The sequence below is a fragment of the Fringilla coelebs genome (assembly GCF_963513975.1).
Source record: "Fringilla coelebs genome assembly, chromosome: 19".
In the NCBI taxonomy this organism is placed as follows: domain Eukaryota; kingdom Metazoa; phylum Chordata; class Aves; order Passeriformes; family Fringillidae; genus Fringilla; species Fringilla coelebs.
This window is the reverse complement of record NC_140045.1, coordinates 4,568,567-4,585,971: the sequence shown is the minus strand read 5'-3', so window position 1 is coordinate 4,585,971 and position 17,405 is coordinate 4,568,567. Positions and strand designations below refer to the sequence as shown.

Genomic DNA, 17,405 nt, shown 5'->3' with positions numbered 1-17,405 from the left:
CCTTCTCCCTGTCCAGCTTACTGTAGATCTCTTGAAAAATCACAAAGTAATGAGCATATTTTAAATGTTATGCATTTTTCTTTACAACATCTGGGAATCTCTTCAGTGGCTGGTCATTGGATTGAGTGTGTTTGCACCTATAAGCAGATGCCTTACTGTGTGAGGAAAGGGATTTTAACCAAAATATGTATTTTATGTGGAGTCTTTTAAAATTACTTTTCTTTAATCCTCACATATTTTCCTGGAGAGCTTTGCCTTGGTAGTTTTGTGAGGTTCTGCCTGTTTTGTCTAGCACATTCTTGGTATCTGAAGTAAAAGGATTTGTGTCTCTTCAAATCCTGTGCTTCACAAACACACTCCACAGTTTAGCTCCAGAATTATTTACATTCAGCACAAACATGAGAGTCTCTTGCTTTTGTTGCTGAAAATAATCTGAATAATTTTAAAATGGAGAACAGAGAATGGAGTTAATGAATAGTTAATGAACATAGCGAAAAAATATTTAAAGTGTCTGTTATGAGTGATTTTGGGGGACAATGAAGAATTTTATATGATCTCTGACATTTGGTTGTGGGAAGGTTCAGATGAGCACCCAGCTCTTAAGCAGCTCAAATCAAAGGAATCACCAGCAGACCAACGAGTGCTTTCGAAAATCACATCCTCCATCTTTACACGACTGGGCAAAACTAGGAAGTTTGGCCCAAATAAGTGAATTTCTTTGCAGTAAATAGATGAATTAATTTGCCTTTTACAAAGGCATTGGGTCATAATAGTCTTTCTGAGGTTCTCCATTAAACATTGGAGTAAACCAATGCTGAACCACATGCATCAGAGGATGCACAACTCAATCCACAAACACAACCTAAGGGAAAACATTTCCTTTTGTCACTGAACGATATGACTGTAAGGGAAGGGTTTGAGAAACATAGTGGGCCTCATTCTTAGTGAAGCCAACAAGAGTGATGTCAATGAGCATAAAGTTATGTTCCAAATTATACTCTCCTGATATGTGATAAATAACTTTCATTTTGGCTTTTTTTTTCTAGAATTTGCTGGGAACTCACAATTTAGGCAGAGTTTTTTACGAGCCCATCAAGGACCGACACGGCAATATGCTGATAGTTACTGTAAGAGAAGTGGAGAGTCTGTACTCATTTTTTAATGGCAAATGGATGCAGGTATCCAAACTACAAAGCCAGAGGAAATCCCTCTCAACTCCAGAGGAGCCAACAGCATTAGACATCTTGCTTATAACAATCCAGGTAGTGCTTTGCTTCTCTTACTGTGTGTTATTTGCTTTTGTAAAGCCTGTGCCAGAGCCCTGACTTTTGGAAGCGTCTTGTAGAATTTTAGGCCTTAGTCCAGTGCCCAATAAAATTAATGGCAAGGCTCCCATTGAGAGCAAAGACTTATATTACTTCCAGTGGATCTGGGATCAGATCCTTAATATGCAAAATATCCATGAGATTCTAAAGAAATTACTTCAAAGTCCTAGCAGAGAATAGTAGTTTCTATCAATTTCGGGAAACCAGGCCATGGAATTTGTAGCAAGGGATTTAAAAAAGCTTTAAAATTCTCTGGGATGTTCTTAAGCACCTATACAGACACTTAGAATTTCTACACTCTGTAAGATTTTTCCATCCAACCTTGAAAACTAAATCTAGGTTTTAAACTTCACTGTTCTACTTAATAAGCTTGTTCTGTGGGGTTCAGGGTTCCTTGGAGCCTGGTATAGCTGCTAAGGAATCCTTTACTGACCATAACCCTCCGCTACTTTCTGCATCACATGCTTCTAGACTTGCAATTAGAAAAATGCCAAGGTAAGAACTGATCTCAGAAGCTGCTTGGCCCACTCAGCTCAGTTACCATCCCTGAGTGGGGGTTCAGCCCTTCAAGACTTATCTCTGAACACACATTAAACAGAGACAGTTCATGTTAAGATTCATACATGTTTTCTGTAGGCAACAGCAGCCAGTCTCCCTAAAACTGCTGCACAATTACCCAAAATACAAGACAAATCATTGTCTTAGTCCCTTCTTTGGCACTGTCCATGAGATGAGTGCTGTGGTTAATTTTTGAATTAGAGGCACTTTCATAGACTCTGCTTTTCATACTGGGAAGTGTCAGGCAACCAAAATATATGTTACCAGGTTTTAGGAATGTTAAAAAATTTCCAAAAGACAATAAAACTTACCTGATCTGTGCTAGATTTAATGTATTACAATGTGTTAAAGGTGCAGAAAATTGTCAATCTGGGCAAAAGTTTTATATTAGGAAAAGCAAACTACAGTCCTGATCAGATTTCCACAGAGATCCTAGTGGAAAAAATGTTCCCCTAATGGTTTACACATTCCTATCTAATGCCCACCCTTTCTTCTATTACTTGTTTAATCATCGAGTGGGTATTTTGTTCATGAAGTGCTTGTGAAAATGAGGGTCTAATTGCACTGCTCAGAGCCAAGCATAGCACTGGCAGATAATTTGATGGTTCCAAGAGTAAAGGCATAGGGCCAGGTGTCTTAATCCTCACCCACTGCAGAAGCACACATTTCTCAGGATGGATGGCAGCAGACATCATTTTTCAGGTAGTTTTGGAGAACTGCTATACATAGCTCTAAAAATGTCTCCTGGCTTCAGCAAATTCACCATCAATACTAATTTCTTCTGAGCTCTATTTGTTGATAAAGATATTTGTTCAGAAAACGCTGCCACTTGTTCAGTTCTGCAAACTACCAACTCCCATGCTGACAGAGATCTTCCTGTTGACAGCAGGTGATACAGAGCAGGTTTTGGAGAGACATGGGCTGGGATCTCCTTGGGGACAGTCCTGGCTCCTGCAGCCCCCCCTCTCCCAGCTCTTCCCCAGTGCTGCTCTGCTCCCTCTGTGCAGTCACCAACCAAACCTGAACCAGGGAACTGCTCAGCTGAAAAACAACTGCTCCTTTTCCCAAGTTGTTTTTCAGAGGAATCAGTTCCCTGACCTGGCTCACCACTGAAATGATCAGACAGGAGGCAGAGGTGGGGGTTATTTAAGCCAGTTTAAACACCACAGTTGTAGAAGATTGAAACCTCAGGTTGTCAGAGCCAATTCCTGCATGACACAGAGACCTTAGAGATCCTGTGTATGGCTTTAAGTGAGAAGTTGTCCAAGTGCACCCGAGCTACCAGAGATTATTCATATGCTTAAGCATGTGCTTAAATGCTTTTTGAATTGGGAACGACTGTAAAAACATTTGTTGCTTTTTGCTCCCAAACTCTTCTGCTTATGTGGAAAAAAAGATGAGATTTTTATGGAGGACTGTTTCCCTTAAAACAGGACATACTTTCCTATCACAAACGAAGTCAGCAGCGCCTCCCTCCCGGCTTGTATCTGGGTTACCTGAAACTCTGCAGCTCTGTGGATCAGATCAAAGTGCTCGTGCTGCAGAGGCTGCCCAATGTCCTGTGTCACATCAAAATCCGAGACAACAGCAACATCTCCAAGTAAGTGAATGTAGAGATTTACTTACACACAGGGAGAAAGGGAACAGTTGTTTTAAGTTTGATCAAATGTTAATGCCAAGGCAATTCTGCCATTGCGAAATTGTAGGTGGCAGCATGGTTTGGCTCTGGTGTGTGGCAGAAGGGTTTGGCTCCAGTGTGTGCCATCCCAGAGAGCCCTGCTGAGCTAATCAGCTGCACCTGAGTGTCCCCAGCAGTCTGAGGACTGGTCCAGAACACATGGATAGGGGTCTGTTGGTTTCTAAGGATGGTATTCCATGGTTATTCCAGTTCTGCACAGGAGTAATGACCTGTTCAGAAGATCATAGCCTGCAGCCCCGACTCAGCCTTCAGTGGATTCAGTGCCACCCTTTCCATGGATTTTCACTGACTATGGGGTGTTGGTGTGGGGAATTTTTCTGTTTATTCTCTTGTTTTATATCTGTTTTTTTCACCCTAAACCACAGCAAACACATAGGAATTGAAAACCATATTTATAAATGCAACCAGCCAGCAAACTTCTGTGCTTTGGGAGAGCCATTTTCCCCTTGTCCACTGCTTCCCTTATCCATTGGCAAGGGCCCTCTTTGTACTGCCTGGTCCTTGCCCAGTGGGGAACACATTTTATTGACCTTTTTAATCCTGTATCATTTCTACAACCAGCTGAGAATTTTGCACCAGGAAAAGGAACTGGATATTTACACAGACAACAAGGATACCCAGAATGTAGTAGTGAATGCTAACAACAATGTTGGAAGGAATAAAAAGGCTAAGGCTTCAGAGTTTATAGCAATCCCTGACTCTTGAAGTATCAGATCTTTATTTAGGAACAGATTATACCACAACTATTACTTGTCTTGTAGTGGGGTTTCCTGTACATTCTTTTTTTTAATGTTTGATGCTGGCTGCTACTCAAGACTGAATACTAGGCAGGGTGAATTAGGGATTGGATCCAGAACTATGATTCCCATGTTTATCAGGTCTCAAAGAGAGACACATGGAGGAAAGCAGGAAGTTCTTTGGCTGCAGTCAGTAGAAGATAATCCTTCACAGAGATCAAACTTCCTGCTAATTGTAGCAAATTCAAATGCACGTTTTTTAAAATATTGTGATAGACAGGGAATGAAGAATGTGAAAGAAAAAACCTGAAGTGAGAAGCCTTACTGAAATATTTCAAAGGCAGTTGGACTTCCAGAGGAATGTTCAGCCTGATCTACATGTGCTAGAAAAATAAAACTTTTCAAAGTTCAATCAAGATCGCACAAGTTTAGAATGTTTTGGTATATGAGGATTAAACTATCAACAGATCCCAAATGCACATACACTGAATTCCTGCTTGTGCATTGAACTGTTGTTATATTTCTAATTTTAACTTGACTCAACATACAGAGATGAGTGGGAATGGATCCAAACACTTTCTGGCTCAGAATCTGTGGAAAGTATGGATCATACTTCAGACTGCCCTACTCAATTGTTCTTGTATGAGCTCCAGACAGCAGTGAAAGCTCTCCTCAAACAGATCAATCTACCTCTGCATCAGGTATTTGCCTTTGTGGGATTTATCACCTTTTTAAAACCCCATTCTTAAGAACACAACGAAAAGCTACAAACTGTGTCACTGAAAAGTAGGGATTAAATGTCAGGGTTGCAAGAAAAGCAAAGCAGAGAAGTTTTGTATTCCATTATTTTAAAGGGGGAACATCTTCAGTAAAAACAGTTCTTGTCCTGGACATGTGAACATTCAAGGATTAAAAGGCAAATTTCAATTGCCGGCTATTTTTTTTCATCTTTTAGCTTATTTGTGCAACTTCAGGCAGGTCCAAATAGGCCCTTTTGCATGAAAGTTGTAGTTTTGAGCACCTTTACGAAGCTGACAAAGAAAAAGAGGCATTTTTGCAGGCAAGAACAGCAAGTGACAGTTTTCTAGGAGGCTTTGAGTGAGGCTGTAGGAAAGGCCCAGTAAAGAAACAGCATTTTGCTGTTCTTTTGCACACTGATGAATGTACCCCTTCTAAAACACAAAGTCCCAGACCTCCAGATTTCTGTGGGTGAGGAGAGGTGTCCGGCTTCTGGCTTTACATTTAGGTACCAGAAATGCATATGTGAATAAATAAAGTCAGGGAGAATAATCTATGATGTGAAAGATCCATGAGAAAATAAGCTAAGAAGTTTGTTTCTTGTTTACATGAATTCCATTTTATTTTGGTCTGCAAAGGTAAAGAGGTCTTAAAGTAGAAGTAAATCATCTTTATATTCACTTCAAGGTCTGTTTGTCCAGCTAGAAAGATGTGGTCTTAAAATAAATTAGCCTGGTTCTACATTTCTTGATTTTGAAAGGTTTAGGCTTTGCTTTTAAAAAGGAATCCATCAGTGCTTCACCTTCTAGCTAGGGAAGAGCCAAGTAAGACTCAAGTAAATCCAAAATTAAGACAGATGGTGTGCTGCCTTGTGGTCAGTCACTCTAATTCAATAGGGCTCTGTACAGGTCTCTATGTTACTGCATTTGCTTGGAGGTTATACCTTTTGTGCAACTTTTTTTTCTTCTTTTAGAGTTAGGGACTAAAGTATTGAAATCACAGTGCAATGTGTTCCTGAGGCTGCAGCTCAGCCAAGCATCTGAGCTATCCATTGTGCCTGAGAGATAGACATCAACATGACCTTGCAGTTAAACACAGATGCAAATGGTCTGATGGCTCAGCACCAAACTTTTATGTTAATGAAATGCATTTTTAATTCCACAGATTTATTTATGTATTTTTTATTATTTTTGTGGTAACTAGGAGCAGGGACAGTGGCACTGGGGCACAGCCAGGGCAGAAGGCAGTGCTGCACACAGCAGCTCTGAGCAGCTTCAGGCCACTTCTGCCTGGGCTATTTTCTCTTGCTGCAGCACTTGTTAAACCTTTTCAGTGCTGTGTTGAGGGAGAGCTGCATATTTCTGTTAACCAACCCTAAATTGAATCTTAAAGGTTTTTAATTGAATCCATTTTCATGTTTTCACATAATTATGCAATCATAATCTTGAAAAGCACATGGCATGTGATCATTTTCTGCCTAATAAGAAACATAAATGTTGTTTTCAGGGGGGTTGTGCCTGTGTGTGTTGTTTTAATGTGGAACATTGCAGCTTTAAATCTTTATTTTATGTAGTGACATGAACCCACATTTAGCCACCACCACCCCCCCCCCCCGCCCCAAATATTTATGTTTTATAAAAATTCCGAGCTTGATGTTGTGCAAATTTTCTTTAATGTTTTATATCATTTGGGGTGTTGTTTATATAAGTGCCATGTTGTAATTCTCTCCTATTCCTTCCCCCGCGCGTGTCCCTGTACAGGCTAAGCACTTCCGTCTGTACACACAGGAGGTGTTGGAACTGGGTCACAATGTCTCCTTTCTTCTCCTGCTCCCCGCCTCAGACGACGTCTGCACTGCCCCAGGACAGAATAATCCTTACACCCCACACTCAGGATTTCTTAACCTCCCTCTTCAGATGTTTGAACTTGGTATAGTAGCTTGCTTCACCTAGAAATATTAACCCAGTCTCCTTATAATAAAATCACAAAGTTGTATCTGTTTTCCCCCTTGTCCCAGTGGAGAGTCAATAAATCACATGATGGCTTTGGCAACAACACTCCCTATAACGGTGTACAAGTTACAGAGGGAGCAGGGCAGTTAAAGCGTGCACTGTAGCCATCGTTATTGAAATGCAAAGCAGACAGCAAGGCCCACAGTTATCCACTATGTGTCTAGGAGCTTCTTTGCAAGATGATCTTCTTTAAAACTCAGAACCAAGAGAAATTACACATGACACAGCAAGGCTGGAGTGTGACAGGAGATGCAAAAAACATCTCTCTAAGTTGTCACAAGGATAATTGCTGGTTCTGTAATGGGCATTTATGCAGATCCTAATTACAGACGGTCCTACTCAAGGTCTGACTCCTTCACAGCTTTGTGAAAGGTCTGAATACATTTTCCCACGTGAGGGGCATGTTTTTCCCTTTGATACCTGGAAAATGCAGGAGACTGTCCTATTGCTGTGGTGCAGCAAAAGCCTGTTGTGAAAAATGCCAAAGCACTGGACTTCAATCTCTTTCTTTGGAGAGCACATCTTATGCTGTAGCAGATTCAGCTCTCTTCTTCCACTGCATTGCTGGGCAAGAATTCCCCAAAACAGAGTTTTCCAGCTGTTTCACAGAAGGCATAAGATGCTTTAGCTTCAAGGTCCTCTATTCTCATTTCTTCTTCTTCTTTGGTCCACAGAGAAAAGAAAAGGTTCCACATAAAAGCAGCTCATAAAGACTTAATAGTTCTTTTTAGAAAGAATATTAAAATGTGGGGGCTGCTGAGCCTTACATATCAGTCTGCTCTGTTTCCTTCTGGCCTGTAAAACTGGGGATCTTTCTTTCCTCTGCCTTTGAGAAGAGAGAAAGATATGAGCCAAAACTGATCAAGTCAGTGCACCAGGAGCCACTGCAGGAAAGGCCTTAGTGGCAGCTGTGTCCCTGGTGATGTCCCTCTCAGATGTTTATGTGACACCATTACCTTCCTATCTCCTGTGTATCAGTGCCAAGTGCTGCTCAAATCATTTATGTAGGAGATCAGATATTAATGGAGTGCCTTGCCTTGCCTGTGTTTCCACAGTCACAACTCATCCATGACCTACCATCACCCAGCAACACAAATTTCATTTGGATCAGGCAGGAATACAGCACTGGATTTATGCCACATCAGCCACAGCACACTGTGACAGCTCTGGGGGTTTCTGCTGCCTGTGGGAGGACAGATGCCAGCTGAGCTGCCACACAATTATGAGTGGAACAGCCACACAATACATGGTGTAGTCTGCCAAGGAAAAGTTACCCCTTCAAAGGAAAGCTAATGTAAGAGTTAGCTCAGTGCTTTGGGTCACATGGCCATGGCTGCAGTGCCCTAAAGCCAGACTTTTATCTTCTGATGTGCCACCCTGAAGCCTCTTGGCCTCTGAGTATGGAGCACATTTCTCCTGGTGAGAGGGGCCTGCTGCCTTGCTATGCAAATTAATGCACAGAGCATATTAATCTCTGATGTAATTAATCTCCTCACTAGAGGTTGTGCAGACTTATTTGATTCTCATTAGGTGGAACACAGGCCAGGGGCAGGACCTCATTTCAGGGACACAGCCTGCATGAGTCTGACAAATCAACAGAGCCTGCATGGAATGGTGTGGTGCCACCAAACATGCCACAGAGCCATCTCCCAAAAGGCATTCCTGGTGCAACCCTCTCTGTTCTGCAATGTTGCTGCAGTGGGAAAACAGTTCATGGAGGAGAAAACAGTATGGAAAGCTGAATTTTACTTTTGAGTATTTTTTTAAGTAAGCAATCCTCAGGCCAAAGGCAGATGACATTTCAATATGACTTATTATATATGTATCCCTGATGTTCTATAAAGTGACTGTGATTCACATCTCAAATATTAGAAGCTTCCATTCCCCATTAGCTGGTGGCTACCAACTATATAATTGCATAACCACAAAAGGCTACGTTGAAGTAACATTTGTTAAAGTAACATTAAAGGGTCTGACTTAAAACCACAAAGGCTCAAAACTTCAGCACTGGAGCCGAAACCGCAGCTGTAATTCACTCAAGAGTCCACCACATATGGCATATGTACTGGAAGACCACACACTATTCACAGTGGATCCCTGCAATATCTAGGCATTGCTGAAACCAGAAGGTAGAATTCATTCTTTCACTCTTTTCTGGGAGATTTCTGTGTTCAGATTAGGCCTTTATTGTTAATGCTAAAAATGTTTCTGTGATTGGATCTCTCAGCTGAGCAAATTCTTGACAATTATTCTAATCATGTTGTTTGTAAGGGATAATAGACATGGGACACTGGTTTTATTTCTTTTTAAAATTTTCTTTTATGAGAAGAATATGTGCATTTTACACCTGAAACACCCTGAAAAATGCCCTGCCCCAGGAGAGCAGCAGCAGTAAATCCGACTGGCACTCGCTGCTCTAACAGGATCATGCTGTATGTTTGCATTTACTGCAGCACCAATAAATGGGGAAGTATTTCTGAAAACTTGCTCTCCCTCAGCAAGTTTCAGTATGTCTGCACTGCCATTTGGAGAGGTAACTGCTCAGTTTTGCCTGAGCAGCGGCAGGTCCTGGAATAATGTCGCTTTAACACACCGGGTACATTGACATTTGCAAAGCTCCGTGGCACTGTAGCTACTCTGTCTCTCTTACTTCTGGTAAAGAGGATAGTTCTGTGCTGCTCCAAAGTCAAATCACACAAAGCAAGAGGTCATGTCTGAACTTTCTGTGTTACCCTTCTGCAGGAGAGTTCAGAGGATGATGTGTGGTAACACCTAAAAGAGTTTTAATTATTTCCCCCAAACTGTGATATCAGTGCAATGCCTTTCCTGCTGAGTCATTTACATTGAAGTTTCTGATTTAAGACAGCTTAGCCCAAGAGAAAGTTATCAGCCTTCAAATTTTTTTTCATTGTTTCATTCTGAAACGCTCAATTTAAGAAAAAATTAAATATGAGTTTCATTTTCCAGCCATGTCACTACTTTCTTGATAAAAGAAATGATGAGCTATAAAAGCCTCAGAAATAGCCTTTCTGATTAAAGCTATCAAGGGCAAGATGGCCTCTGGAGCTGCATACTAAGGACCTGATTATCCCTTCACTTAGATGTAATTAGAAATGACTCTTTTGAAATCAGTGAAGCTACAGAGTAAATCCAGTGTAAATGAGAGGAGAACTGAAGCCTGTATTATTCATTTCTAGCTTAAAGAAACCCATCCAGAGTTAGTTACTATATTTAATAAAATTTGTGTTCTGAAAGCTAAGGATTTCATATTTCATAACCAGAACGTAACAATTTGCCTTTGCACTTGGTCTTTTCACAGCTCATTTTTGCTGTTACAAGGAAAAATTTATAAGCCTGTATTGCCGCCTTTCTGCTGTCATAGAGCTGGACTCTCTGAAAACCCAGCAGTCCCTGAGGGAAGCAATTTCAGACAGTGAAGTCGCTGCAGCCAAACAAAGACACCAGCAAGTTGTAGACTACATACAGGTAATAGTCTGTTTCTGACTATTCCAAGGAGATTTTAAGGTGGCTTTCTTAAAAATTGCATGGGGCTGTAATTTGAAATCTAAATGGAGAATTATTCACAGACATCATAAAAAGAGCAGTTGTATCAAAAGTGCAATTCTGTTTTTATGAAATTCAAACCCAGAACATGCTTTCCTTAGTTGTTGCTTTTATAGAAGGATTTTTATGGGTAAAATCAAATGACAGTTATACTAGACTGTTATAAAGAAATGTGTCAGTCTGCTTGTAAAACTCCCTCCCATCTAACGTGAGGTAAGCTAGCACCATGTCTGGACATTTATTTAAGAGTTTTTCTTTGTCTGTATGAACTGGGGACATTTTTCACCGCAATAATGTGGCAATTAAAAAAATTAAAATGAAAATTCAGACTAGGCTGTGGAGACAATCTCCACCAACAATATCACACTCAGGAATACAGCTCTGCATTTCAGATGGCAAGCTGGCCCCAAAAGCAGCTGTGAGCCTGGCCAGCACCATGCAGTGGCACTGCTTCAGTCCTCCAGTGCAGGAGGATCACCAGTGTTACCACACTTGTCCAATTTGCTTCTTCTCTGTCCCTCATCCTGATTTTCCTCTACTGCTCCCAAATCAAGACTTTACCTACTCAACTCAGGGCTCTTTGAACTACACTCCATTGTGCAACACAGCGAAGCCTGTCCTTCTGCAAATGATTTTGACAATTGGTTATTTATAGATAAAGCTCATTGCTTTTGCAGAGTATATCTATGGGCATGGTTGACCTGTCTTTCTACAAGAGAGATGCAAATAACTTTTCAGGTCTGTATTCTTAATATTCAAGCTATCTTCTGTTGGAATAGGGGCCAAGACACCATTTATCCCATTGACAAGATGTTTGGCCCTCCATAGTTATGAACAACAGGATCATATTTCTGTTTCTCTTTGTTCTGCATGCAGACCCCCTTTGCCTTGTCCACTTGGAGCTTTGGGCAACCCGCAGCAGGGCAGAGAGGGAAGATCCATTGTATTTCCACTCTCAGTCACCCCATTCTCATACTCAAAAAATCTACCTTTCTTGCAGTCTGCAGGAGAATTTGGAAAATTTTTATCCTTCACATAAAACCCAAGCATTTTTATATAAATATGCAGGTACTGTATAGACAGTTCTGTGTTCCTCTTCTCCGAAGTGTTTGAGTCACATATCTATGCTGGGAAAATATGGGGGAACATTTTAAACTTCAGTGTTTTGTGCTGAATTATTGTGACAGTGTATTAGGCTTGTCAGGTTTCCTCTCAAATGAAAACCAGCTGTATTCCACCTATTGGCAAAAATATCTCTGCCTACCACATACCACAATCTTCAGTGGTGACCACGAAACCGCAAGAGCATTTGTGTGATCCCAGATCTAAGACAGTGTTGAAGTCACTACACAAACCAAACATTGTAAAGAGCAAGGGAGTCTATATAAATGCAGTTCTGAAAAGGAGTCAGAGGGCAACTGAAAAGTAAAAATTATTGAAAAAAACCCCAGCCAGAATGTAAGGTACTTGGAGTCTTTACCAGAATGTTACATAGAAAGGAAAGAAATCTACAGACAATGAAACTAAAACTGAAGTTAAGCTGTAATTCCTATCATGTAATGCGTCAAATGTTCCAAATTGTAAAAGAACCACTGTTGATACAATGTCCTGCAGAACAGCACCAGGGAGAAAACCAACAAGATTTGCATTTTAATAAACTGCATACAGGTTGATTCTTGTTTGGGGTTAAGGGAGGATCACAGAAAGGATGTACAAAATCTCTAAAATCAAATAGGTGAGATGTTTGATAACTGGAATTCTCTTCATGGAGCTACGCTGAAGTCTTGAAATTATGCAGGATTATGAATTAATCTCTGAACCATTTGCTATTCTTATTGATGTATATTCTTAGCTCATATTAACTCAGTGGCAAGGCTTGCACTGACATCATTGGAGTCGGGATTTCACCTTTACATAAAAATGGCCATACTAGGTCAAAACCAAGATCCAGCTGCCCAGCTATCCTGCCTCCAACACAGCTCATCAGGAACTACCCCAGCAAATCTGGCATCTACAGTATCCCTTGGGAGTAAATTTCACACTTTGAATATGCATTTTGTGAAGTATCTCCAGCCAGGAGAATTCATCTTCAAATATCAGTCTGGAGGCTCTCTGATCCCTCTGGCACTCTGATCCCTCTGGCATTCCCCTAGCAGACAATTGTCACTGCACAGAGTACCCCTCACTTCTGCCCCTCCATTACTCACTGCATTCTTGCAGAATGTAGCTTGTGTAACTGCAAAGCAGCTTCCCTCAAGCGCTGCAATATTAATAGGAAGGCTCACTTGACATTCAGGACCTTCTGTAGGAAAAGTGCAAGGGAAGCTCTAGAACAGACACTGCAGCAGGAGGGTATTTACTCACAGCTACTCTTGTTTGATGGTTGCAACATTTGTTCAGCCATCAAAGATCCTGAATGGCTTGAAGATGATGTTAAAAGATGTTGAAAGTGTTCCATTATCAAAACACTCTTCAGACCCACATTAAACAGCATCTTTCCCCTCCGCAGAGATACTTAAATCTACATCCTGCTATTGATTTAGGCACTTGTCTCTTATTGCCATCCAAAGGCATGTCTTAGAACTGCTTTTGTGTAGATTTATACTTTTAAAATGTGTGCAGACTAAAAGGGAGAAACTTCAGTTTGGCTCATAGCTGTGCTTCTGCCCTCCATTTAGGTATCTGCACATGTGTATGTTCTTTCTTAAAAACTAGGTCTGACCTGAGCAATTGCTTTGACCTGGGTTTGCAAAGATGCTCCAGAAGTCTCACTTTTATTCCAGTGCAGAATCAAACCAACTTCCAGGTGTGCTACAAACTGATCATACTTTTATTCCATCAAAATACAATTTTCATTTTATTTCCATGTCAGACTTTAGATCTGCATTCACTCCTCCTAAGTACACATTCTTAATTGAGGTACCTCTTAAGCAAAATCAGTTCAAACCTCCTCAATCTGAATGTTCTTTTGGGAGATCATGCTGCTCTCTCTTGGCAGTGACTACAGACTTACTTGGGCACTTGAAAAAGTACACACTTAGGTAGAATTAACACTACTACTTAAGTGTATTTTGTCACTATTGTTTTCTTCACAGCAAATTGATGAAATCTGGAGGGACATGAGATGGATCACAGAAGCACTGCAGTATGCAAGATACAAGCAGCCAGCAGCAGGCCTCCCCATAAAGAAATTTGTGGATCTTTCAGAAGAACACTCTCAAAAGAAAATGAGCTCCACCTCTTCACATCTAGATTGTCTTCCTTCACCTCCCCCTTCTCCTGAGCCTAGAAACCAGAGAAGAAAAGCTGTGAGTGGTAAGGGAACTTTTCTTTTTTTACCAAGCATGCTTTGAACTCACTTTTAATTAAAACAGTTCTTGTATGTCTTTTCATAAAAGGAGTAAATTTTTCCTGTACCTGTCAAGGTATTTTAACAATCATTTTACCAATCATTTACCACTCAGTATACTGAGATCTTCCTGTAATCTTTACAATCATCTTTTACTTTCAGCTACTCAGAATAAGTGCTCGGCATCAGCCAACTTTGTCACCTCTCTGTTCCAGATCATTTAATGAACAGGCTGGAAGGGACAAGTGCTATCACTGCCTTCTCCACAATGTCCAGAATTCCAGTAAAATCCATCCATGGTGAAAGCTGACTGCTTCATTTTTTGCATACACCAACAATCTGTTCTTTTATAGGGAGGGAACTTTCTCTTTGTCCAATTACAGCTGCAGAGTCTGTGGTAAAGAACATTATCACAAGCTCTTCAGAGCTCTGACGATGGCTGCGTATTAATTGTCCACACGTTCAGAGTTTTGTTTGACTGATGAGACACGAGTTGTTAGCAAAAGCTACTGACCCATTCCCATCACTCATGTATCTATTATTCTTCCCCACAGTGTTCATTAATTTGACAGAATCTAACTCGAATTTTTCCACAGTGTCCATTTGCCACCTTCTGTTTCTCAGGTCTTACAGCCATTTTCTTTCCAGGCTTTCAGTTTTCCTCTGTTTTGCGGCAATTATTTCTCATGCTTCTCTTGCTTTGTTTTGATAGAGCAAATTTTAGTGCCAATTGTCCAGTTTAACAGCTGCTCTCACACACCTCTCAGAGTTTTCAGTGTTTTAGAGAAGCATTTTGAATTATACAAATTACACAAATAAGTACCCACCTCACTGGCCATTATTACTTTACTGCATAGCCAGAAAATTAAACTGATGAAAGAAATGGCTCACAGGAAATAAAGATGAAGCAAATGAAACAGCAACACCGATTTTGCTAACAGAATAAGGACTTTGGAGGAAAAACTAAACCATCATTCTGCTGAGCTGTCTTTAAGCAACAAGTAAATGAAATAGCAGAAACAAAAGCAACAGATGCTGCATTAAACAACTGCCATGACCATTATAGTAATAATAATTTGGGGTTTTTTCAAATTGGCAGTTTTATACAGTTAAGGAAAATTAATAAATCTATCCTGATTAGATTTCATGAGATGAAAAGAAAAGAAGCCTGAAGAGGCTGGTGCTCTGCTTCACTCCATTATACAGTGCTGTTGTTTCTCAGCATCCCTCCCTGAGCTGTTTTTCCCCTGTATTACAGACCATGAATACAGAATAATCCTTGGTTCTGGCACAGTGCAAACTGCAGTTTTATCTTGTCCTGCACACCCTGGATTCATTTATACTGGACTCTGTGGCAATTTACACAAGCTCCAAGTGAGCAGTGAGCGCTGTATAAAATCAATGTTTAATTCCTGGAATCTAAGATAAACTATCCAGGGCAATGGAGCATCAATCTATTCTATCACACAATTCATTGTCTTATTGATCCTTCTGAAGCCCAAAGACAGCAGCAATTTCGGTGCCAGTATGAGATTTGGTCCACAAATTCGCATTTGAATTCTGTGTGTCTGTTTTGGATTTGAACACACAATGCACCTGATGGCCAAAAGGGCAGTTTTTATTTATCAAACCCCATGCTGTGCCTTGAGCCTCTTACCACACTTATAGTTGCATACTGCTCACCATCACAGACATATAAATCTAGAGTAACTTAACTGACATCTTTAATAAAAAAAGAACCTGGATTAGAGATTTTCTCTCTCACAAATCTCCATGTCTATGAAATTTAATGAAAGCAAGATAAAAGAAAACAGATCCTCTCAGAACTTAATCCCAATTCAAATTCAGGTTTTTTCCCATCTTTAACAAAATAAATTAATTCTTTCTGGTTTTCCTAATTCTGCCACCACCTGTCTAACACATCAGTGACTCCTCCCTGACAAATCCTCCCTGACTGCCTTTGCTGTCACCTCGGCTTGTGGCAATTTCTCAGAGTAAACACACGTACATTTCCAGCACTGGAGATTTAAAATTAGGACAAAAACCACATAAATGACATGTCTCTGCTGAGCTTGTCCTGTGAGTGCTAACCAGTTCTCCTTGCAGACTCCCAGCCCTGCTCAGATGAGGAAGGCTGCTCCGAGGTGTTCCTCCCCACCGACAGTGACTACGACTCCAGCGATGCCTTGAGCCCAAGGGAATCAGACCTGATTTACTCCTCGTCCCAGGACATCTCCCAGCAGGCTGGCAGTGGCCTGGGTGGCAGCGCACCCAACGTGCTCCAAGCCCACGACATGAAGCCCTACCTGGCGCTGAGGGAAGGCCTGACAGAGTGCGGTGCCTTGGACACCAGAGCTGACTGTTGCACAGAGCAGATGAGCAGTCTGACAATGTCAGGGCTCACACCAAAAAGCACAGACAAGTCCTCCAGCTCCAAGCAGCCACTGGGCTTTCTAGGGAAAAAAAAGTTGGGGAAACACCAGCATTACAACTACTTTGGGCGGCAGCACCGCTGGCTGCGCGTGTACAGCGAGACGCAGGCGGGCTCTCTGTCAGAAGGTGTCTACACCCAGCACCTCATGAGATCTCCAGATCTGTCTCAAGAACCTACCTCCAGCGAGCAGGGGACGATTCCCATCGATGGGTGTCGGAGCACTTTTGTACCTCATGCATCCAGCCTTCCAGAGGGTAGCAAAGGCAAGTATGAGGAACCAAGGCAGGATGCCCATAGGATACATGTGGAGCCCTATGAAACATCATTTCTGGATGGAGAGGGCGCGTCCTGGCCTGTGAGCACGGAGTCTGTAGAACACACAGATGTGCACAGTGCTATGCAACAGATCACGGGGCCAGAGGAGCAGTCGGGTTCTGCTGTCCCAGAAGTTTTCAGCAGCACCCTTTAACCCCAGAATCCTGCACTGCTTCCCATCACTCCACATGAGATATGAGCATTGTGATCATAAAGGCCATACTTTCAAAACCACTGGTAAAAATCCAGCTCCTGAAATGGCAACTTGTGCCACTCTAAAGAATCCTAATCTTTTGACTTTATCACCACATTTCTGGTCTCACAGAGGTATCATCTGTCACGAAGTGAGCATTACTATTACTGGCATCTGCAGCTTTGCAGGTAGAGTCATAACAGTGACCACATAACAATGTGCAATTGAGCATCAGGTTTTGCAGGTGTCTTCACTTCCATGTTTCTCTGAGCATGCAAAATTTTAAGCATGAGTGGTTCTGCCTGCAAGTTATCAGAAGTTGTAACATCCTTGGTGACCGTATGTTAGGACTGTGTCCTAAAAGTCTATTAACTTGTTTCCCACCACCTCCTGCAATTTATTTTTTACTTTTCAGCTTCTCTTGGATGAATTTAGGTTGGATATAGCTGAAATACTAACTGGTCTAGTAACACAGATAACC

At 41.3% G+C, this 17,405-nt stretch overlaps 1 protein-coding gene across 1 annotated transcript in view; it reads left to right on the top strand.

Annotated features, from left to right (window-relative positions):
- Window positions 1-16,885, top strand: part of ANKFN1 (ankyrin repeat and fibronectin type III domain containing 1) — a gene marked incomplete at both ends in the record, with an annotated part of 59,329 nt that extends 42,444 nt beyond the window's left edge. Inside the window, 7 exons of the mRNA XM_084218237.1 lie at window positions 1,047-1,262; window positions 3,317-3,483; window positions 4,870-5,020; window positions 6,818-6,986; window positions 10,389-10,555; window positions 13,729-13,948; window positions 16,089-16,885. Of these exons, the coding sequence (XP_084074363.1) occupies window positions 1,047-1,262; window positions 3,317-3,483; window positions 4,870-5,020; window positions 6,818-6,986; window positions 10,389-10,555; window positions 13,729-13,948; window positions 16,089-16,885 (1,887 nt within the window). The remainder of the gene's footprint in view (window positions 1-1,046; window positions 1,263-3,316; window positions 3,484-4,869; window positions 5,021-6,817; window positions 6,987-10,388; window positions 10,556-13,728; window positions 13,949-16,088) is intronic.
- Window positions 16,886-17,405: the final 520 nt, after the last annotated feature.